The 21,098-nt window shown below is 57.8% G+C and overlaps 8 protein-coding genes across 8 annotated transcripts in view; 3 read left to right on the top strand and 5 right to left on the bottom strand.

The window, feature by feature from the left end:
* The first annotated feature begins 8 nt into the window (after positions 1-8).
* On the top strand, positions 9-1,022 carry SODALDRAFT_78711 (hypothetical protein). Its single transcript, XM_028615695.1, has one exon. The coding sequence runs from the start codon at positions 107-109 to the stop codon at positions 779-781; it is 675 nt and encodes a 224-aa protein (XP_028462978.1). The 5' UTR covers positions 9-106; the 3' UTR covers positions 782-1,022.
* Positions 1,023-2,257: 1,235 nt separating this feature from the next.
* SODALDRAFT_321221 (putative lipoate-protein ligase A) lies at positions 2,258-3,755 on the bottom strand (the record flags this gene model as incomplete). Its single annotated transcript, XM_028609607.1, has 3 exons — positions 2,258-2,512; positions 2,615-2,710; positions 2,862-3,755. 3 exons carry the CDS (start codon positions 3,753-3,755, stop codon positions 2,258-2,260), a joined length of 1,245 nt encoding a protein of 414 aa, XP_028462977.1.
* Positions 3,756-4,307: 552 nt separating this feature from the next.
* On the top strand, positions 4,308-5,666 carry SODALDRAFT_363853 (chorismate synthase; the record flags this gene model as incomplete). Its single annotated transcript, XM_028614603.1, has 2 exons — positions 4,308-4,342; positions 4,421-5,666. The coding sequence occupies 2 exons, from the start codon at positions 4,308-4,310 to the stop codon at positions 5,664-5,666; spliced, it is 1,281 nt and encodes a 426-aa protein (XP_028462976.1).
* Positions 5,554-9,523, bottom strand: SODALDRAFT_329344 (vacuolar membrane protein). Its single transcript, XM_028610913.1, has 6 exons — positions 9,416-9,523; positions 9,097-9,342; positions 8,897-9,016; positions 7,929-8,816; positions 7,527-7,862; positions 5,554-7,465 (listed from the first exon to the last, which is right to left on the bottom strand). The coding sequence occupies exons 1-6, from the start codon at positions 9,425-9,427 to the stop codon at positions 6,017-6,019; spliced, it is 3,051 nt and encodes a 1,016-aa protein (XP_028462975.1). The 5' UTR covers positions 9,428-9,523; the 3' UTR covers positions 5,554-6,016.
* A 270-nt stretch (positions 9,524-9,793) lies between these two features.
* On the bottom strand, positions 9,794-12,933 carry SODALDRAFT_329342 (hypothetical protein). Its single transcript, XM_028610912.1, has one exon. It carries the CDS (start codon positions 12,499-12,501, stop codon positions 9,886-9,888), a length of 2,616 nt encoding a protein of 871 aa, XP_028462974.1. The 5' UTR covers positions 12,502-12,933; the 3' UTR covers positions 9,794-9,885.
* A 775-nt stretch (positions 12,934-13,708) lies between these two features.
* Positions 13,709-15,608, top strand: SODALDRAFT_329341 (hypothetical protein). Its single transcript, XM_028610911.1, has 2 exons — positions 13,709-13,925; positions 14,003-15,608. The coding sequence occupies exons 1-2, from the start codon at positions 13,892-13,894 to the stop codon at positions 15,325-15,327; spliced, it is 1,359 nt and encodes a 452-aa protein (XP_028462973.1). The 5' UTR covers positions 13,709-13,891; the 3' UTR covers positions 15,328-15,608.
* Positions 15,609-15,720: 112 nt separating this feature from the next.
* Positions 15,721-17,573, bottom strand: SODALDRAFT_329339 (carbon-nitrogen hydrolase). The gene is made up of 3 exons (XM_028610910.1): positions 16,808-17,573; positions 15,958-16,724; positions 15,721-15,877 (listed from the first exon to the last, which is right to left on the bottom strand). The coding sequence occupies exons 1-3, from the start codon at positions 17,345-17,347 to the stop codon at positions 15,817-15,819; spliced, it is 1,368 nt and encodes a 455-aa protein (XP_028462972.1). The 5' UTR covers positions 17,348-17,573; the 3' UTR covers positions 15,721-15,816.
* Positions 17,574-18,927: 1,354 nt separating this feature from the next.
* The window catches only part of SODALDRAFT_329337 (SAICAR synthase-like protein), a gene marked incomplete at its 5' end in the record, with an annotated part of 5,064 nt that continues 2,893 nt past the window's right edge, over positions 18,928-21,098 (bottom strand). The window contains one exon of the mRNA XM_028610909.1: positions 18,928-21,035. Coding sequence (XP_028462971.1) covers positions 19,016-21,035 — 2,020 coding nt within the window. The 3' untranslated portion in view covers positions 18,928-19,015. The remainder of the gene's footprint in view (positions 21,036-21,098) is intronic.

Raw genomic sequence — 21,098 nt, 5'->3', positions numbered from 1 at the left:
GGTTGGTATTAGTACGTAACGCCTTCTGGTTTGCGCATGTGCCGTTGCCAACAAGTTATTACCTGTTTTTCTTTTTTCCTTCTTTTTTAATTGGGTGTGGGAAAGAATGAAGAAGGTACGTTGGGGTAACACACGAGAAGGACAACGGCAAGGTGCCTTGCTGGGCTATCTCCGCGGAGAAGAACAGACCATGGAGACGAACTACAACGTACGGAGGTACGGATACATTGTGAAGGACTACGTTGTACGTGTATTTCGTACATGCAGGCACGGTTCTCGCTGTTACCTTGGACGTCTGCAGACGTTGGATAAGGCACCTTACAACGTACTGCACATGGATCGACATTGTCTGGAAAATGTCTGGTACTTCGCACCTATGATTTTCGCTTCGAAACGTCCCCTTTTACTACCTAATTCATCGCCTAGGCCAACCTTCGAACCAGAGTCCGATCGTACAACATGTACTCGGTACACCCAGGGACGGGACCTCGCATTTCATTACCCAGCCAGCTCCCCCCTGGTAAACATCCCCCTGCAAGACGCCCGGGCTACATGGGTCGCTTTTCCTGCACGTCATCTCGATGGCGTCAAACTGACTGGGGATTGGGGATTACACTACACGTACACGTCCAGGGCACCCACAAGGGGGAGCGGCGGCTATATACAGCACAATAATTACCCTCTGACGGACAAAGACAAAGACACCACCCCTTTGCCAGTCCTTTCTCGTCGCGAACCGGTTCAAGGGGAGACACACAAATCGAGTCATTCCTTCAGATGATCAGATTATCTGATAGAGGCCTCCCCCCCTTTTCGATTTTATTTCTTCTTGCATCCCGGGACGCGGCATGCCGTGCGCTGATCTCACAGTCAGTCCCTTCCATCTTGATCGTCTTGATATCTCGACTTTATTGGACCGTTCTGACGGCGGCGGGAGGTCTGGTGTCACGCACACAGCATAAGCTCGAGGGATGGTCTTCGTCGTAGTTGGCGAAAATCCGAACCAAGCCCGTTCTGGTTGTCCTGGATAATACGAACCCACCACAATTAGCAGATGGGCCTAGCGCCACGAGGTAATCGGGCTGACTGGACGGACTGGACGGACGGACAGAAATACCCAAGATGGCCTCCTTACGTGCCGTCCCTTATTATTAGCCAACCACACCAACTACTGTCGAGATAGCAACTTATTGTCTCGAAAGTCTTGGGAGTACTACTCAGCAATCGCTCCTTCGCATGTTGCTATGTTAGTGTAGTTATTTATTAGCCTGGTTCTTTGCTCTCCGAGGTTTCCGATTCTCGGGCCTTGGTACGGATACGTTTGGGTTCTTGGCTCTTGGCTCTTGGCTCTTGGATCTTGGCCCATGGATCTTTGGTTCGCGGCCTCATTCGCGGAAACGCTCGGAATCTTGTCCTTGGGGAAGATGGGCGATAAGAGCGTAACATCCAAGTCTTTTGGCGCATGAATGAGTGCTTGGTTGAGCGGGCGTTGGAAATGAGACAACGCTTCTTCTCCATCTTCTCTCTCTCTTGCGTGTGCGTGTGGGTGTTTTATTTTTTTTATTTTTATTTTTATTTTAACACCTTTCCCCCTTTCGTCTCCTGCCTTACCACACACACTCTCGTCACCTTATAGTGGATGGCCCTAAATCTTGGCCTTGAATCTTACCTTGGTATTGAGGTGCGCATGTGGTATGAACATGTCTCACCTCCAATCATCCTAATACGAACTATCCCCTAATTTTGCCCGCCACTACGGGGAAAAAGATGGATGGCAATGACGAGCGCGAGACTGGATAATCAAGGATTCAAGGTCGGTTAGGCCGGTTATCACTCGGAGTTCGCATCGGCACTGTACGTCCGTCATGTTTCAGAAACTGATACTACCGTGACAGGGAAATTGTCATGCGATAGTTGAAATGGTTGCTTGAGCCGACCTCCATGCTTCTCCTATCGGTGGAGTCAGTTGCGCCTCCTGACAACCCAGTGTAGGAAACTTGTGTAGAAAACTTGGAAAAGGAACGCTGAACTTCAGTTTCCCTGTGTCGGGCGTTCGACGGAGAGTGAATCTCCTCGGCAGAAGCCGGCGAGGTTGAGATTTGACGGACCTCACCTCTCATCTGTCACCTCTCACCCCTCGCCTCAGGACCGTCATGTCTTCTTCGCTTGTGTTCGTCCCCGTCTTGTCTGTAAAGAAGTCGCTTAGTTTTCGGCTGTGAAAGGTATTGTAGATATGATACACGTGGACAAGCAATGTCTATCGTAGCTGGGTCTTTGCATGTCCTGTCCCGAATAGGCCGTTCAACCAACGGCCGGCAGTCTCGGCCTGCGAATTTACGGTGCCGCCGTATGAACGGAGAGCGTCTGTCCAGTCCTCGACGTCGTAGATCCGGGATCCGTCCAACGGCGAGGATGACGACGAAGAAGGGATATCGACATGTCCAGCGGAAGACGCGTTCACAAAGGTGAACTTGCTCAGTTGGCCATGGCGCGCCTCGAAGCTGAGATGGAACTTTTGAAACAGGACGAGTTAGCTCTCGGCGTCCTTGTCTCGATACCAAACAAAGAGGATAGGTATGTGATAACGAGTGCGTGCCCCATCAACTCAACTCACATCACTAGGCAATGAGGGCCTCTCTCTCGGATCGTCCTCGGTCGGGTAGGTTGAGAAGCTGAACAGCGGCGTTTGTCCGTAAATCCAATCCCTCGACTGCACCATGCGGGTGGTTAGTTATTGGCGGTCGAGTCTTTAGAGCGCGGAGAAGTAGAAAGAACAGTAAAAGGAAAGACAAGTTAAAAAAAAAGCAAAAAAAAGAAAAAAAAAGAAGAAAAAAGAAAAAGAAAAAAGAAAAAAAACGTACCAACAACTCTTTCATCCCCTTCTCAACTCCATCCACAGCCCCGGCTTCGTCGCCCACCTCGCAGAACACGTCGGGGTCGCCGTACATCTTCGCAAACTCAGCCACGACAGCGTCCTCGAACTCCCCGTTCCCGACGCCGACATTGCGCACGGGGGACCGCACGCTCTCCACGCCGCGAGCCTTGATAAAAGGTTCCGCGGGCGAGCGCAAGAGGGGCCCGATGGACCCCAAGTTTGGCGAGGACAGGAGACAGGTCCCGTGGTGGAGGCTGCGGAGGCGGGTGAGCTTGTAAGCGGAGCCGGAGATCTTGAACGTGTTTGCCCCATGGTTACCGTCGCTTTCACTGACGTCCACGTCCACGTCCACGTCCACGACAATGTCGTGCCGGGCGTTGACGCGCGCTCCTGGGACGCCCAGCCCCCGCAGCGCGCGCACCACCATCTCGGCGTGCTTGTCGCGGTCGAACGACTCGGGCGGGCAGATGACGCTGTAGTTGACGTTCCCCGGGTCGTGGAAGACCGTGCCGCCTCCCGAGCGGCGCCTCACGAGGTCGATGGTCGTGGGGGCCGGTTCATGGTCGCCGGGCTTCGTGCGGGCGGTGAGCGAGGAGAGCAAGGGGAGGTTGACCTCTAGCCAGGGATTCTGGTTGCGACCTATGACGACGCAGGGGCGGTTGGTGTAGAGGAAAAGGACGGTCGAGTCGGGGGGTGTGGTCTGGAGCAGGTGGTGCTCGACGGAGAGGTTGAGATAGGGGTTGCGGGAGCGGGAGAGGTAGACTTGGGGTTTGGAGGTTGGCGAGGCGGCGGCGGCGGCGGCGGCCGTAAAAGGGCGGAAGGAAGAGCAGGGTGGGACGCGGGATCCGAGCCCGCGAAGACGGGACGGAGAGAGCAGCATGGGTGGGCTATGTCGATGAGCGACTACCTACCTTGCCCTCATTGTTGAGTATGGGATGGTGAGGTGAGATGTGGTGTTATGAAAGGCTATACGATCTGGATCGTCGGGTTATAACCAAGAATAAGCTGTAGAAAGCTCTTCGTGTAGCTTAGAATTAAAGACAGACTAAAATGGATATGAGTTTTGAGTTGAGAGATTCGAATTAAGTCGATATTGACGACTGTTTGACCGAATCTGATGCTGTCCAACTGTCAAACCGTCGAGGACGATGAGGCTGGACGAGGTTTGCAGGTGTGCATCTATCCACCATATGGCAATGGAAGAGTGGGAGATATGCATGTCAAAGCATATGCAGTAATTGAAGAATACCCCTCCGCCGTGATCGGCCTGGGAAAGTTGCAACTCCAAACTTTCTGCATCCTGTCGCTCACGCCTGACTCACCGAAGAAACAAACGAAATAATACATAAGAAAATCAAGAAAACAAAATAAGAGGACCATCGTACATCGTACATCTTCCCTCATTCTACGGCGACATATCCACATCTCCGCAATGTCAACATTTGGTAATTATTTCCGGGTTACCACGTAAGGAAAACGAATCCCCCTCCAATAGACCAGCCCCATGCCCACCCAGTGGCTAACTCCCTGCCCTTCCCCTCACAGCTATGGCGAGTCGCACGGCAAATCGGTCGGCGTCATAGTAGACGGCATCCCCCCCGGCATGGCCCTCACCGAATCCGACATCCAACCGCAACTGACGCGCCGCCGCCCCGGCCAAAGCGCCATCACCACGCCCCGCGACGAGAAGGACCGCGTCACCATCCACTCGGGCACCGAGTTCGGCGTCACCCTCGGCACCCCCGTGGCCATGGTGGTCGCCAACGAGGACCAGCGCCCGCGCGACTACGGCAACAGCACCATGGACCGCTTCCCGCGCCCCTCGCACGCCGACTGGACCTACCTGGCCAAGTACGGCGTGAAAGCCAGCTCGGGTGGCGGCCGCAGCTCCGCTCGCGAGACCATCGCCCGTGTGGCCGCCGGCGCCGTCGCCGAGAAATACCTCCGCCAAGCCTACGGCACCGAGATCACCGCTTTCGTCGCCTCCGTCGGCGCCGTCCACCTCTTCCCCCCGACCCCGGACCACCCGTCCCCGTCCACGAACCCGGACTTCCTCGACTTGCTGCGCACCATCGACCGGGACACCGTCGACCGCTTCCTCCCCGTCCGCTGCCCCGACCACGCCGCCGCCACCCGCATGAACGAGTACATCGCCTCCTTCCGCGACCGCAACGACAGCATAGGCGGCACCGTCACCTGCGTCGTCCGCAACCCGCCCGCCGGCCTGGGCGAGCCCTGCTTCGACAAGCTCGAGGCCCTCCTCGCCCACGCCATGCTCAGCATCCCCGCCACCAAGGGCTTCGAGATCGGCTCCGGTTTCGGGGGGTGCGAGGTCCCCGGTTCCACCCACAACGACCCGTTCATCAAGGCCCCCGACGTCGATGCCGTCGCGGCTGCTGGTGCCGGTTCGGCCGCCACCTCGGGGAACGGGATCCCCCGCTCCCGCCTCGCCACCAAGACCAACTACAGCGGGGGCGTCCAGGGCGGCATCTCGAATGGCGAGCCCATCTACTTCCGCGTGGCCTTTAAGCCCGCCGCCACCATTGGCCGGGACCAGTCCACCGCCACGTACGACGGCGAGGAAATGGGTGTTCTGGCTGCCAAGGGCCGTCATGACCCTTGCGTTGTACCGAGAGCCGTGCCCATTGTCGAGGGTATGACTGCCCTCGTCCTCATGGATGCCCTCCTCGCCCAGCATGCCCGCCACGTTTCGAGCAGTCTGCTGCCGCCGCTGCCCAAGGCCCAAGGACAAGCTCTTCCGGTGCAACAGCCACCGGCTCCCTCTTCATAGCGGTGTTGTCGCTTTTTCTTGAATTGGTTCTCTCTCGTATATAGTTGTTTTGCAGTCCGAAGAAGAGGAACCCCAGGGGGGGGGGGAATACATCAATGTGTCAAATTTCCTTATAAGGCGTTTCAAAAGACCCCCCAAAATAAAACAGATGCTGATTGCTCTGTCAAGCTTGATGATAAAAAAAAAGATAAAAAAAAGGAAAAAAGGCAGATTTCTTGCAAATCCCTGGAATACGCCGCCAGTGCTCACCAAATCTCCCAACAACTCATGCTGCCCGCATTATCATACACCAGGATGCAAGACAGACGACATAAGGAGGCAGTGACAGCGAGGGCATAGATCCGCCCCCCTCAAGACCCCGGCTCGGCATTAGGCGCCCCCACGACACCCCGTCCAAACCAATCCGCCACCGTCGCAAACGGGTCCTCACTCCGTTCCAACTCCGCCTTGAACAGCTCATGCTTCCCCGCCGTCTCCATCTGCGTCGCCCGCAGCGCCCGGATCGTCGCGTTGTCCTTGGCACAGAGGGGACACCCAGGCTCGTTCGCATTCCCAGTCCCACCGCCTCCGCCACCGCCTCCGCCTCCGCCTCCACCACCTCGCAGGCACCGCTGGTGGAAGCTGTGCCTGCAAAGAAAGTGCACGGCCGGGAGGTCGAGCGCCTGCCCGCAGTCCGCACACCGCGTAGCCTGGAACACGGCCGGCTTGGTCCCCATCTCGGCGAGTTCCGCCCGCTTCTGTTCCGTCTCGGCCCGGAACGCCGCGATGCGCCGCCCGTTCGCCGCGATCTCCTGCCTCTCCCGCTCGATCACCTCGCGCAGGTACGGCTTGATCATGCCCATGCTGGCCACCCCCCCGCCAGCATTGCTGTTGTTACTGTTACTGTCACTGCCCGCCTGGCCGACCAGGATCTGTATGACCTGCAACGGCGCCATCAGCCCGTCCTTGTCAATCTTGGCGAGCACGGCCGCCAGCTCGTCGGCGCCCGCCTCTTCCAGGACGCGCGGGTCGGAGGCGAGGTAGGCCAACGCGGCCGGGTAGAGCTGCGGCTCTTCGGGTCCGTACTTGCGCAGCGCCTTGATGGCGCCCCGCGTGTCCTTGGCCGACGTATAGGACCGGAAAATGTCGAACAGGAGGCCGGACTGTTCCTTGACCAGCCGGGTGCCGTCCTGGAAATCCGAGAGGTGAGACAGGAGCAACACGTTGGAACTCTCCATGGGGATCTCCTGGCCCTCGATCAGCTTCTTCGCCTTGTTCTCCCACTCCTCCCGGTGCTGCTCCCCCTTCTTCTCGTTGGACTTGTGCAGGTACATTTCGAATAATGTCGTGTATAGATCCGTCTTGTCTGATTCTTTCAGATCCTTCTCCTGCAAGCACGCTTCTAGGAAGACGACAAACTCGTCTGGGTGATCGATGAAGGACGAAAACGCCGTCCGAGGTGGTGGTGCGGAATACTGCAGGATGGGGAGATCGTCGGGGTTGACGACGACGGGCGCCGCCTCACCGTTGGGCGGTTTCGTGTCGTTCGCGTTCGCGTTCGCGCCCGGCGTAGCTGGTGTAGCGGAGAAGGATGCGGCGTTCATGTAGGGAAGGGGGAGGAGATTGGTGAGGTTTTGCATGGCACTGGTAGCGCCGGCCATGACGCCTCCGCTGGCGGGGTTGCCGTTGTCGTCTTCTGTCGGAATCAACTGGAGCTTGGGCCGATACTTTCCCGTATAGTAGTCGATGAACAGCCGTGTTGCTTCTTTTGGGCAGTGCTCGATGAGCACTCTTGCGTATTTCTTCAGACAGGGGTAGGCCTTTTGTTTTTGTTAATTTATCTTAAATTCTTTTTGTTCTTAACGCCGGCAGTAAACTCACCACTTCGGGCTCCTGTTGCCAGATGAAATCCAGGGCGTCGTCATAGCGCTTGGAGTCCTCGATCAAAATGTCAACGACCAAGTCGGTCTCTCCGTGTTGCTTCGCTAGGTAGGCGGCCTGCTCGTAGTAGCCGCCCTGGCGACACATGGAAATAGCCGTCTCAAGGTCGAACTTCAGGTCGCCAGGCGACTTGATGAAGCGCTCGAGCTTCTCCGTGTCCTTGAGCTTGGCGTAGCAGTTGAGAAGCAGCGTGGTGTGATCGGCGGTGGCTTTGCGGTGGTCGTGCAACTGCTCGAGATACTGGATCAAGTTGTGTATCCTTTGCGTGTCGAGGAACTAGTGGAATTTCAACTCGTCAGCGATGGTACACGGCGAGAAGAAGGAAGGAAAACGACTTCCTACTTTGCGAATGACTTGTGACGGCTCTGTAGTATCGATGGCCTTGATATATTGAACCATGGCGCCGTCGTGGTCGCCCTTTTGGTAAAGATGATCGCCGAAACGACGGAAAATGGCCGTCTGCTGCTTAAGGTCCATTCCGGACTTCTGGGCCAGGTCGATGGCCAGAGGGAACATGTTCCGCTGGTATAGTAGTTCCAGCCTTTGTTGCAGGGTTCTCTCGTGGTAGCGGTGGATCTTGCCATCCTGAGTCAAGACGAACAGGTCCCCCCAGATCTGGAACATGGCTTTCAGAGGCGAGATGAGGGATTCGGTATGGCCGATGACGCGCAGGTCCGGCTCGAGCAGGACGAAAGTGGAGGCGTTGTGGAAGGCATCGGCCACCTCCCCGAACCGGCGTCGAACGGGATCCGCTTGCCTGTCCCTGTCGGAAGTGGAAAAAGAAGGGGGGCAAACGAGGGCGACGTATTCGTGGAAGACGGAGACGAGCTTCTTCGGAGACTCGTAGGCTTTGGGCGGGCCCCGGCCGTCGGCGGTGTAGGTGTAGATGGCGTCGTCGCGGACCACGACAATCTCGGCGGTGGCCTTGTCGAGGGCGATGCAGCCGACGTCGCAGCCGGCGTCCTCGACCGTCTTGGGCGGGGAACCCTGACCTTTCCGGGAAATGGTCATCTTCAGGATGCGGGAGGTGGTGGAAACGAAGAGGGTGGTGGAGGACGAGTTGGGGTCTGCTAGGAGCTCGACGCCGGTGACGGGCTCCTCGGACTCGTGCATGATGCGCTGCTTCGAGCCGAGGTCGTTGATGAGGTCGCCGCGGATGAGGGTGACGGTGCCGTTGGCGAACCCAACAGCGACTTGGGAGAGGTCGTCGAGGGCGGAGACGGCAGAGATCTGGTAACAGGGAGGTAAGACAAACAGCTGCGACGACGTTGACGTTATGGCAGGCTCATGGTGCCTGTGGCCAGACTAACCGGAAAATTCTTCTTTCCATTGTTGATGGTGAGTGTGCTTAAACAGGTCGGCAGGTTCGTCTTCTTGTCGAGTTTATCCAACGCCCATACCTTCAAGATGGGCTCGCTGGTCAAATCCTCCTAGTGGGATGGGCATCGTCAGCTAAACAGCCATGCTATGTCTGGTTGAGACCTTTGTGCTTTTCATTTTCACCACATACAGCAATAGTCACCAGCAAGCTCGTCCCCTCCACCTGTCGCATGTGTGTAATGGCAGCATCGTGGGCGGGGAAGCTCTGGACGACCTTCCAGCTCGCGCCGATGATGCGGACGTATCCGTCGTAGGTGGCGAGGAAGAGGCTATCGGATCCGGAACAGACGGTGGAGATTTCGTTGCTCTCGAAAAGACGCGTCTCTTCGTCGGCGAGTCTGATCTGACTGACGTCGAAGAAGTCGAATGCCCTCCACTGTTGGTGATGGAATCTAGTCAGCTCTGTGGGTGGGGGGAGAAGGGGGGGTGGGATAGGAAGGGAAGCATACCGAAATAGCCATGGCTACATCGCCTCAAGATGAGGTTGGAGGCGTAAGAGGCGAATTCGAATGGACGTGGGAGGGCAGAGTGGGAGGGAGAGTGGGAGGTTGAGAGGTTGCTAAGGTGAGGACGCGGTCTTGGGTCTTGGGGGTCTTCAGGTTGGGGTCTTGGTCTCGGGGGGTTCAATGCTGGCAGCCAAATGACGCTGCTGTGGGGAGCTTGGAGCCGTGCACGATGATTAATCTTACTAAGCATCAGCTCTGCTGGGTTGCATGAAAAGCTGGAAAAGAGCGAGTACTATGTACTTCCACTCCAAGTCGGTGAAGCATGCGAAAACTGTAACATGGAAAAGTATATTCTACAAACATACTACCAAGGGCATCAAAATCCCCTATATCAATACCGCAATACCTCCAATGGACATATCAACTGGGTATCATGCTGAATCCTATCCGTATATCCCAACCAACGCCTCTATTCATTCCTTCATAATCCCCGACTGCAGAAGCTGTTTACCAAAACCTCCCCTCGTAGTCTTTTCCTCCCCCCGAAAAACATACGACAAGCTCTCCATGTCGACCAGGGGAACCATCGACGGCCTCCCGTGCGCGCACTGAAAGGGAAACACACAGCAACCCAGCCGTCGAAGCAGGTCGCCGCACTCCTCCAGGGACAGTTCGTCATTGAACATGATGGCGCTGCGGCACGACCTGGAATGGAGCATGTCCAAGATCCCCTGCGGACATCCCTGGAAGTTGGCCACCCAGTCGGCCGCGCTCCGGACGCCCGCTCCGCCCTGGGATGATGCCGCGTACGCGTACGCGGGCACCCCCCCTTCGTCCTCCCACCTCCAAATCTCGTTACGGAGCAGGCCCACCACGAGCCGCGGCTCCGCGCAGCCCCTTTCCAGGATGCTGGGCGGCAGGCTCGTGATATCCACGACGCCGGTTCGACGACGCCCGCTTTCCGGGGGACGGGGATGTGGCTGCCGTTGGCCGTGCTGCACGGGCGGCCTGACGCGGTACACCACCCCCCAGTGGCTCCAGTAAGCCGAAAAGCGGCGAAGCAGCTCGCACTCCCGGACGTCGAATTCGAATGTTAGGGTTGTTCCCAGGGTCTCTGTTCGAGCTCGCGGCCCCGTCCCGTCGACGTCGACGAAGTAGTCCCGCATCAGGGCTTCGAGGCGGCACCGCTCGTCCGCGGCGTGCTGGTCGACGAGCACCAACAGGGACCGCGTTTCCGAAGGGAGTCTGACGAGGAGGAACTTTCGGTCCACCTGCGCGATGGCTTTGGCCCGACCCAGGGCGCCTCTGGACAGCTTTTCGCCCAGTCGGAGCGTGGATAGGTCGAAGGAGACGCCGCCAGTACAAGCCCGGGTAGGGTCTTTTGCGTCGCCGCCCGCGGTGGTTGTCGCCTCTTCGATGCGTCGCACGGGTGGGTCTACGGTTGGGAACACGGGGTTCTCCCACGCCGAAACCACCTTTTCCACCCACTCGCTAGGTTCGCTCTCGGTCGTCGTGGTGTCCTCGAGTCGGATTCTCTTTTGCGTGGTATATTCGCGGCATGACGCAGCAGGCGCAACAGATGCGTCGCTCTGTGATTCGTTGAAACGAGAGGCGGGAAATGTAGTCGAGGTCCCGGGAGCTTTAGGTTGGGAGCTCCCGGGTCGACTGGTAGGAGTGCCATACGCTGCATCGCGGAATTTTCCATCGCCACACTTGGTCGTGGTTACTTCCGGTACGTCCACATCGTCAAAAGGCTGTCGCAGCAGTCGACCGTTCTTGTCAATGAGGGGAGATTCCGGCTTCGACGGCGACTCGTGCGCACACGATTTACACGCAGGAGATTGGGCTTGCCTCGCTTTACCGACCTTGACGCGCTGCCACAGGTCAAAGGGCGACTCTGGACGGCGGGGGGCGGTTGCTACGGGCGTCGCAGACCGTGGGTGCTTGCGTTTCGACGGGGCAGCGGCAGTCGCAGCGGCACCCCTCCGTTCAGCGGGTTGCGTGGTCGTCTGGAACCTGCTCGAAATATCCTTCTTCGCGGAGCGAGTGTCCCTCGCCAGCGAATGGGGCCGAAAGTGATACTTCTTCAAGAATTCGAAGCACATCAACCTCAACAGGTCGACGATGCCGGAAAGCGTGTGGGGGCGGTCGAGGGTTTCGTCCAAGGATGGCAAGCGCCGCGCAGGCTCCTGGTCCGAGGACAGCTCTACGCGAAAGTAAAACATGGGCCAGCGATCGAGCGTCCGTTTCGTCCTCAGCTGCCGGGCGGCGTACTTGTCCCTCGGCTCGCCGTCGGTGTCGCCTTCGTCTTCTTCGGCAGAGAAGGCCGAGTTGGAAAACACGCGGCTGACCTGGTCGTAGAGGACGTTGAGGCCGTACTCGTTGTGCAGGGGGTGGATGCCCAGGCTGATGAACTGGGCCCGCCTCGTGGCGACGGCGTTGAGGGATATGCAGCCACGTACGGACAAGTTGCCGGCCGATGCGGCGACGGGAACCCAGGTGCCGTAGGACAGATCGTCGGCCAAGCCGGCCTGCACCAAGGACGTGGAGACTCGGGTCGTCAGAGTCGCATCAGCGTCGGAGTGAGTCTGTGTCTGAACGCCCGACTGGTGAGACGGAGGGGGCGGTCTGAGCCGGACTTGGTTGCCGGTGATGCCGTCTCGAAGCGAAAGGACGACGGGGCGAGGCCAGGCGAGAACGATGGCAACAGCCAAGCGGACGAGACGAGAAAATTCCCTATCCAGCGAGGACTTGTCGGCAGCCAAGGGCCTCTGCTTGACGCGGACAGGCATGCGCCCAAAGAGGTCTCGGACGACGACACGGGTGCCATGGTCAGAGGAGAGCAGCCGAAGCCTGTGCTCCGGGAGGGCCGGGGTGTTGCGGGCCAAGACTTTTCCGTTATGGATGGTGATGGTGTTGTGAGAAAGATGTTCGTGGTGGTGAGAAGTGATGGAGGTCAGGGACAGGGTGGCCAGCGAAGAGACGAAGGCGCCGTGGGATCCATAGATGTGGTCCGTCGGCGGATATCGCGAGGTGTCTGCGAAAAGGGACTGAGTATTAGCATGTTCACCCCCTCCCGGTTCCCCCATACTGTCTCCCGAGAGCGGCGACTGCTGTGCTCACAATGATGCTTGCCTAATCCTCCGGTCTCGCGAAACTCGTCAGGTGCGATACCGAGGCCATCGTCTTCGACGGAGCAGTTGCCTCTAGCGTACTCGACCGAGACGTTGATCTTAGTAGCCGAGGCGTCCACAGAGTTCTTGATGAGGCCAAGGACGGCGTCGTTCAAGGAGGTAATGACGACGGACGACCTGATCTGCTGAACCACGTCGTCTGGCAGAGGCCGGATGGACATGAGGGCTATGGCGGGAAGAAAGGATCCTGGTAGAAACAGTACCCGATCATAGAGGGCGATTGGATCACATGGAGGACCTTTTACCGGAGATGGGAAAGAAGGGGTCGACAAGTTGACCCTGGGGGGGTGTTGTATGCCCAGTGCCGTCGATGGTTGTGTGATAACAAGTTGAAGATGTGTGATGAGATTGTGGTGGTGCGATGAGCTTGGGTAAAAGGGAGTGCAAGTGCTTAGTAAGATCATTGGTTTGGGAGACCAGGGAAGGCATACACAGAGCTCTTAGTCAGCACAGATGGGTCAGATGAGCACCGATGACGCAGCAGCATGGACACAGGCAACAAAGCGACGTCATCTCAAAAGTACTGTACCTGTCCGACGACTCTGACAATCAATATTACAACAAAGTTTTGACGACAAAAAGGAAAGAAAACTAAATAAATAAGAAAAAACCCCTCGCACATCTTCGTACGAAGAAAATGACATGGTCCATATCTTCAAGTGCTGAGTGGCTTCAAGGCAGGCCTTGGCAGTAATAAGGGTATATCGATTGGATGAAGCAATGCCGTACGAAGTATCAAGTACCTGTATCCGAGGAGGTACAAGCGATGAGGTAGCAGGCACTGACTGAGACGGCGGTGACACCCGATAGAGACCTTCTAAGAACAGTACCTTCCCTATCGGAACTAAGGTACCTATTCACGTGTAGATAAAAGCCGTCCTCGGTACATGCTTATACATGTACGTCGGGCGCAGGCAAACACAGCGCCCAAACGCTCGCAATCACCCTAAAACAATTCCCAAGCAGCGCCAAAACCACCACCAAACCCTCCCCTTTCCATTCAATTCCCACCCCTCCCAAACACCTTTCAGCGATTCCATCCATCGCCCTGCCCTGCCCTGCTCTGCCCTCCTTCCACTCCTTCCACTCCTTCCACTCCTTCCACTCCTTCCACTCCTCTAACATTTCTGGTATTTGGTCTCCTCCACAGTATTTCTTACTTGTGGATCCTGCCTCGCCAGCTCGATTTCGCAACTCCTCCATATCTTCTCATCGTCACCCCATCGGCCAGTCCAACGGCCAAACCATTCGTCCATCTCAACCCTCCATCCCAGACTCGCCTCTCATGGCGACGACCGCAGCCCCGTCCCTTCCTCAGGGTAGGCCAGGCCATTTCCCCCCTAATCTTCGACTCTCTTCTCCTCTTCTACCCCCTCCGTACTAACGTCGATGATAGATCAGCCTGACCGTTCCGGGCGTCGCCGTCCATTCTCCACATGGGTAAAGAAGCTCACCAACTTCAACAAGGGTTCTTTTTCTTCGTCCAACGATCCGTCCTCAACGAATTCGTCCAATACGAAGCGACCTATCACCAAAAAGAAGAAACAGGACAAACGCGCTCCCTCCAAGAACAACAATCCCTACCCGCAGTCTGGCACCATCGGCACCCGCCACGGTGTCTCTACCCACAATCACAACAAGACACACAGCTCTCCTTCTTCCTTTTCCACCGCCCAGAGTAATGGCAGCCTCAGCTCACTGGATCCAAGCCCTCCATTAGGGTACGGGGACGGGGACGGGGACGGAGACGGAGACGGAAATAGCCATCGCAGACACACCGCCGGCGCGAGGTCTCTGGCCCCAACTGTAGCCACCGACCATGAAGCCCAGCAATCCATCGTCGCTCCCTCCTCAGTTGCTGGGACCAGCCGCACCGTCGGCGGCATGGAGTCGCGTCGTGGAGGCGACAGCACTTTCTCCTCTCCGGCGCCCTCGGTCCGTTCTCTGACCACCACCCTAACCACCATCCACTCGTCCGTGCCGCCCAACGGCCAGCAGCAGCAGCAGCAACAACAACAACAAGCAGGGACGCACGGCGGCGGCACCGGCCACGGCCACGGCCATTCCAGCAGCATCCACCACGGCCAGAACAACAATAACAACAACAACAACAACAACAACAGCAGCAGCAGCAGCAGCAGCAACAACAACAGCAACAATAACAACAACGCGCAGGCGATCCAATTCCACCAACCGTTCCCGACCACCACGACCCCAGCGTCCGCCATCCCCGCCCACCTGGCTCCCTCGTCCGCCGGCCCCGGCCATCCCACCACCTACTCGAGCGCGACGGCCAACAACCTCCTCACCGACAACGCCTCGATCCTCACGCTCGCGTCGTCCTCCCAACGCCGCCGCCGCCGCTCCCTCGACACCGACGCCTCGGTGCGCGCCCTGGCGCCGTCGTCCCTGTGGGGCGGCAGCCGCGAGTCCTTGCCCCTCAGCGTGCTCAGCGCCAACGTCGACCCGACCGGCAGCGCCGTGGCGCCCGCGCCGGCGGGGTTATACCAGTCGCAGGGCGGGTCGCGAGGCGGAGGCGGCGGCGGCGAGCGCAACAGTGTGTACGCCAAGCAGCAGAACGATGGCGCCAGCATGCGTAGCGGGCTCTTGGGCCACGGACGGGCGGAGAGTATTAGTGGGAGTATCGGCGGTGTGTCGAGTCCGTTGGCGAGTCCGCCGGAGAGGAACACGGAAAAGGACGGAAAGGGGGACAGGCAGTAGGACGCTTGTGAGGTGTCTCGGTGCCGGCAGATGATGATGTCTCGATGCCTGTTTTTGCTGGTTTTGTGTTTTTGCGGTTCTCGAAGGCGGATTACACGAGGGAGGCTCCTAGGCAAGGGATCTGTCTAGAGGCTTGGTACAAGACCGGGCTTGGGAAGGGGTACAATATGGGGTTGAGCCTTTTTCTTTTTTTCTTTTCTTTTTTTTTCTTGTTTTTTTCTTTCTATATTATGCTGGGTTCTTTGGCTGGGAGTAGGTGGAAGGGATACCCAGTGGTTTTGTTTCGTCGCGAGACCGTAAGACTAAGTGTGACCGTGAGACATGGGATGCTGGAACACTGAACAGAAATGAAGACGATGAGATTCACAGCGAATGGTAATAACAAGGCCTGTCCGAATACATTACATTATGTAGGCATGGGAACATGGGAACTGTCAAGTTTCTCCGTAAATTTTGTTTTTTTTTGCCTCCGCTCTACTCCATTAGCACCTAATAATACGGCAGGGGTTCAAGATCAAGACCATCAACGGAAAACCGGAACGAGTCGTTCCTGTGTGACGGCCGTCGTCGTTAGAGCGCGCGATGCAGCAGAAGCAGGCAAAAGGGGGAGGAGAGGGAGAAAGAGCTTGCCTAGAATAACTGCCGCCGGCGTCCAAGTCCAGCCTTCCCCGAACACAGTCCTCGAAATCGACGTCGGCCCAGATGATTCCCTGGTCGTCTTCCCACTGGGGACCGGCGAGGACGTCTCCCAGGGGACCGACGATGCAGCTACCGCCGCGGGAACTCCATTCCGTCTTGGCAGAGTCTGCAGAAGCGGGGGCGGGGCTGCGACCATTCACTTCCCCGTCCTGTTCTTGAACTTGCGTCTGTGAGTGTGACTGTGAGTGTGACTGTGAGTGTGGCTGTGACTGTGACTGTGACTGTTCCTCTCTCTCTTTCTCTTTCTGCCCCTCTTTCTCCTTCTGCCCCCCATCCTCATCACAGCAGAGCACAATCTCATGCCCATCCTCCACCACGACGCTCTTCCTCCGGCGGTGGCCATGATGCGGCGGGAACGAAGCAGCCACGGGGCTCGCGATTTCGGGGACAGAGTCGGCAACGGATCGTGTGGGCTCACTCTCGCTCTTCTTGGGGACGGCCATGTTGGAGCTGACGACGAAGCAGCGGCCCTCGCAGGCGACGGTGCGCATCAGGCTCAGCCAGGCGTCGCGGCCGTCGGCGGTGGGGGCGAGGTAGAGGTTGATGTTCTGGGCGTAGAGGGCCTGGCGGACCAGCGGCATGTAGCTCTCCCAGCAGATGGCGGCGGCGAGGTTGAGGCGGATGCCGCGGATGGTGGTGGACACGGCGCGGAGGGTGGCGGGGGCGCCTTGGGCCCAGATGAGGCGTTCCGAGGCCGTCTGCGTTGTCGGTTGTCAGTTGTCAGTTGTCAGTCGTCTGGTCCATCAATCTGTTTTGCCAACGAGGGGCAGGACGGACGTACGGGCATCACCTTGCGTCTCTTCCCAATGACCCCCCTGACCGGATCGACATAGACAACAGCGCAGTACAAACTCCCGCCCGCCCGCTCAATCAGCCCCACGACGAGGAAGACGCCCGTCTCGCGACTCAGCTTTTCCAGCTCCTCCCTCGTGCCGTCCCCACGCACCCCGCCCAGGCCGTCCTCGCCGTCGTGGCTTCCGGCGGGGCTCAGTTCGCGCCTCACCCACTTGACCCCGCCCCCGGCGCCCGCCTCGCCGACAAGGTCGCCCAGGTCGACGGCGCCCTTGAAGTAGTGGCGGAACTCCTCCCTCCCGGCGGCGGTGCGGTCGCCTACCACGGTGCCGAAGCCCGAGCCCCGCGGGTAGCCGCCCAGGAAGGCTTCCGGGAGGAGGAGCAGGTCGGCGTGCAGGGCGGCGGCGCGGCGGGTGAGGGCGGCGAGGTGTTGCATGGTGCTTGTTAGGCCTGAGGGGTGGGAGCCGGGGCTTGCTGTTGCTAGACGCACGTGGTGGCGTGCTGGGGGTGGGGGGTCGGGGGGTGTCATGGTGGGTGTGTGATGAGACGATGTTGGTGGTGATGGTGGTGGTGATTGTGGTGGTGATGCTCGACAAAGGGTGTTGTTGGGAATGGCCGATTGTTAGTAATCAAGTAGAGTTGAATGACGTGGTGGAAGATGACAGTGTACTATAAGTATCTGACCTTGGTGTCTGCTCTCTGTTGGTATCACGAGCTTGGGGAGCAGAGGAAGGGGGGGATGATGAGATGTAAGAGTCACAAACTAATTACCTAGGTACCGAGGAAGCTCCCGAAGCTGCGAAGCTGCGAAGCTCGGTGTAGTACCTTACTGTACTGTACCTATGGTGACGCCATTTGCTATTACACATACATATACATATTACTAACACATTACATATTACTACTCCTATCTCCCCCTGTAAGTTCGACAAGTTCTATCCTCTGTTCCATGTCCATGCCTCGAGCAGGAGGAAGCCGACCGTGATGCTCTCATTATACGCCATTTAATGCCAGCATAACCACATGTTAATTCAATCAATTCCCCCACTTAAATTTCAGTCGCGCCAGGAAAATGAAACTACATACCAGGTATCCAGGCATCGCCGGACTCATCATCCAGCCATCGATCTGCAGAATACGTCTGGGCGATCATGAACACCGTGCCATGATATCTTAAGAATCCAGTCAGGTCTACTACCGAGCACTGTAAAGTCGACGGGTGCGACGGGTCGAGTGCTGCGTATCTTCCTACTAATTGCCCTATATTTATATTACATTTTACAACGCACCCCCAGGCTGGCGGACTTGACGTTGAAAAGACCGTTGACCCAGATATATGTTATATCTGGCCCATTCTCGCGAAGAATCGACAGACACAGACAGCTTCCGCAGCCTCCGAAATTATACTCAAGATTCGGGAATATCGCGAGTATTCATAGTATTCGGCATCAACCTGACTGCTTCCCTAGTCCCTAGTCATAAATAAATACTACTACAGACCAAAAGACTATCACGATACCCGAATTCAACGCCTTCCCATGCAGCGAGTTGAGTGAGCCCTGGTCCCAGCCTTTCCGCCTCGGGGTATGTCCACCAAGAACAACCTGAAAAGGAGAAGAAAAAGAAAAAGAAAACAAAAATTTACATACTTCCTTGAACCCATCCATTCCCGTGTAAAATCCTCCTTGTTCCCAAGACCGTCGAGAACCCTGGAGATAAGTGAATAATGAAGAACCCGAAAGCAAGCCAAAGCGCCCTGAACTCTCCCGAGCCCAGTTTTGAACCTCCCCCATTTCCCAACACGACCCCTCCTCCCCCCTTCCTAATAATTACCGTCGCCAATCTGTCGGTATAGTATGGTATCCTTGCCAGTTGCTGGCCCGTATCCCTGGTCTAACAGTTCATTCGATTTCCCTCGGATTGCTTTTCCACCGGCCCGTATTGTTTTTTTTTGTCTTGTCCCCTTCCTCCTTGTATGTCGTCGTTGAGTGTGTTTTTTTGTCACGTCTGGACATTATCCTTTCATAAAACCGCATGACGCCTGGTCATGCCTTGGGCCACTCTCGATGGAATGGGGGAACGGGAGAGAGAGGGGGAAAAAAGGGGGAGAAGAAAAGGAACAAAAAGGACAAAAAAAAAAAAAAAAAGGAAAAGAAAAGAAAAGAAAAAAAGAAAAGAAAAAAAGAAAACCCCCCCCCTACTCACTCACACACCCTTCCTCCTCCTCCTCTTCAAACAAAAACCATTCTGAATCCGCCCCATTCCGCGCCCCCACCAGCCCCATCTCCGCCCGAACATCCCTCTGGATGCGGAGGAAATACCGCCGGAGCGACCGCAGCCCCCGAATGAACCCCCAGTCCGGCTCGTCCGGGTGCTGCGGCGGACACGGCTTCCCCTCCGCCAAGTCGCCCTCGGTCAGGCTATTGGCAAAGTCCGCAATCTTAAAATCAATCTCCCGCTTGTTCCGACGCCGCCGCCTCTCTTTCAATGCCGCCGCCGTCTCCTCCGTATCCGTCGCGAAATCCGTCGTCGAGTCCTCCACCGCCGTATCATACTCCCCACCGGCCCCCGTGCCCGTGCCCGTGCCCGTGTCCCCGTCGTAGAACATCAGCAGGCTGGCCGCGTAGAACCGGTACCCGTCCAGCCCGCGCACGATCGACTCGAGCTGGTCCAGCTTGGCCAGGATCGTCGGGATGTGCCGCAGGATGCTCCCCGCGTCGACGCCGTCGTACAGGAACCGCGTCAGCGCCGCCTGGAACTCGCGCCCCGCCGTCAGCCCGCGCCCGTAGTACTTGTCCCTGAACACGTACGACTGCGAAGGCACGTCCCACACCTGCAGCCCGCACACCCGCACCCCGAGCTGCCGCGACGTCGTCCGCGCGCACTTCCCCTGCTGCGACTTGCGCTTCTTCGGCGTCGCGTCCACCCCGTACTGCCGCGTGCCCATCTTGAGGTCCATGATGCACGGCCGCTTCATCCCCGCCGTCAGGTCCTCCAGCAGCAGGAACAGCTCGGCCCGGCAGTCCTTCCGCCCTTGGATCTGCGCCTCCTTGGGGTTGACCGGCCGGGGGATCTTTTCGAATTCTTGTATCGGTGCTGGTGCTGCCGGCGCTTCCACGGCCGCCGAAGCAGACACCTCCTGCGGCATGCCGTCCCTCTCCTGGCTGTGGGCGATGCCGTTACCTTGCGTCGTCGTCGTCGGCTTCGTCGTCAAAGATTCAATCGCTTCCTCGCGACCCGGAAGGGCACATCTCGTCGTGGCAGTAGTCTCGTCGCCATCGTCATCGCCCTTGATGCGCGCATCGTCCGCCTGTTCCCAGTACTTCAAACGACCCCTCGAGTCCATCACGTCGCGCGGCTTCCTCCGCAGAGCGCTGCCCGAGTACCGACGCTTCCTCTTCTTGTGGTCCGAGCTCATCTGCTCGCCGAGCGTGTCTGGTTCGGGCGCACTAGTTCCCGTCACGTCCGGCACGTTGTCTTCGTCACTGTCGCTCCTCGTCGTGGGCTTCGACGCTCCAGCCTCGTCGAGGCACTCCTCGCCGGCCGGCTTCTGCGCGTCTGTGTTCTCCGCCGCCGGTGGGTGGTCCACTTGGGTCGTCACTTCCTGCGATATGCCCTGACGTTGCGCCGACGCCACCGAATCCGACGGCGCCCGACCCATCTGGTGCATGCGGAGGGGGATGGACCGTTGATGCGGTCGCCGATGCTTGCGCACGGGGATCGGCTGCTTGAGGAACGCATCGTTGAACACCTCATTGCGGAGCCGCTTGTTGACGGTCGTGGCCCCCCAGCTGTTCGCGTGCCGCCCTTCCAGCTTGGGGCGTTCGGTTCGCACATTGATGGGTTCGCTGGCCCCGTTCGGGGTTGCTGCCGCCGAACTGCTTCGACTCCGGCCCGATAAAGAAGGCGGGGGCGTCGGCTGGAGCAGATAGCGCGGGAGGATGTGCTTGTTGTCGTCGAATGTAACAGTCGGGATGGGAATCTGTCCGGACGCCAGAGAACGGCTGATCACTCTCGGAGAGAGGTCGCCGTTCTGCATGGTATCGCCCGAGCGGCCTTCCTTGCGTGGTTGGGCGGCATTGGGATCCGATGGCGTCCGTGTCGCGTCATGATCACCATTTTGTGGACGCTCCAGCGAAGCAATTTCGTCGCGTTTATGGACAACCGACTTGCGCCTGACTTCCTTCGAAAACGTCACGTTCAGTACGCCGATGTATCTACCCACAGGCTCGTTCGTTAGCAACACTGACAAAGATCAAGACCGTTAACGGCAAAAGGAA

The sequence above is a fragment of the Sodiomyces alkalinus genome (assembly GCF_003711515.1).
Source record: "Sodiomyces alkalinus F11 unplaced genomic scaffold SODALscaffold_12, whole genome shotgun sequence".
In the NCBI taxonomy this organism is placed as follows: Eukaryota; Fungi; Ascomycota; class Sordariomycetes; order Glomerellales; family Plectosphaerellaceae; genus Sodiomyces; species Sodiomyces alkalinus.
Note: the sequence above shows the minus strand (reverse complement) of the source record. Positions and strands in the feature narration are given on the sequence as shown.

Excerpts from the sequence above, each read along its gene's own strand:
- SODALDRAFT_78711 (XM_028615695.1), top strand. The coding sequence starts at position 107 with ATGAAGAAGGTACGTTGGGGTAACACACGAGAAGGACAACGGCAAGGT.
- SODALDRAFT_329344 (XM_028610913.1), bottom strand. Across the intron at positions 9,017-9,096 it reads GCTTGCTGGTGACTATTGCT|GAGGATTTGACCAGCGAGCC; the intron begins GTATGTGGTGAA and ends CCATCCCACTAG. Across the intron at positions 8,817-8,896 it reads ATGGAAAGAAGAATTTTCCG|ATCTCTGCCGTCTCCGCCCT; the intron begins GTTAGTCTGGCC and ends CCCTGTTACCAG.
- SODALDRAFT_329342 (XM_028610912.1), bottom strand. The coding sequence starts at position 12,501 with ATGGGGGAACCGGGAGGGGGTGAACATGCTAATACTCAGTCCCTTTTC.
- SODALDRAFT_329341 (XM_028610911.1), top strand. The coding sequence starts at position 13,892 with ATGGCGACGACCGCAGCCCCGTCCCTTCCTCAGG. Across the intron at positions 13,926-14,002 it reads AGCCCCGTCCCTTCCTCAGG|ATCAGCCTGACCGTTCCGGG; the intron begins GTAGGCCAGGCC and ends CGTCGATGATAG.
- SODALDRAFT_329339 (XM_028610910.1), bottom strand. The coding sequence starts at position 17,347 with ATGACACCCCCCGACCCCCCACCCCCAGCACGCCACCACGTGCGTCTA. Across the intron at positions 16,725-16,807 it reads AGAGACGCAAGGTGATGCCC|ACGGCCTCGGAACGCCTCAT; the intron begins GTACGTCCGTCC and ends CCGACAACGCAG. Across the intron at positions 15,878-15,957 it reads GCCGGCGGCAGTTATTCTAG|GAACGACTCGTTCCGGTTTT; the intron begins GCAAGCTCTTTC and ends GCCGTCACACAG.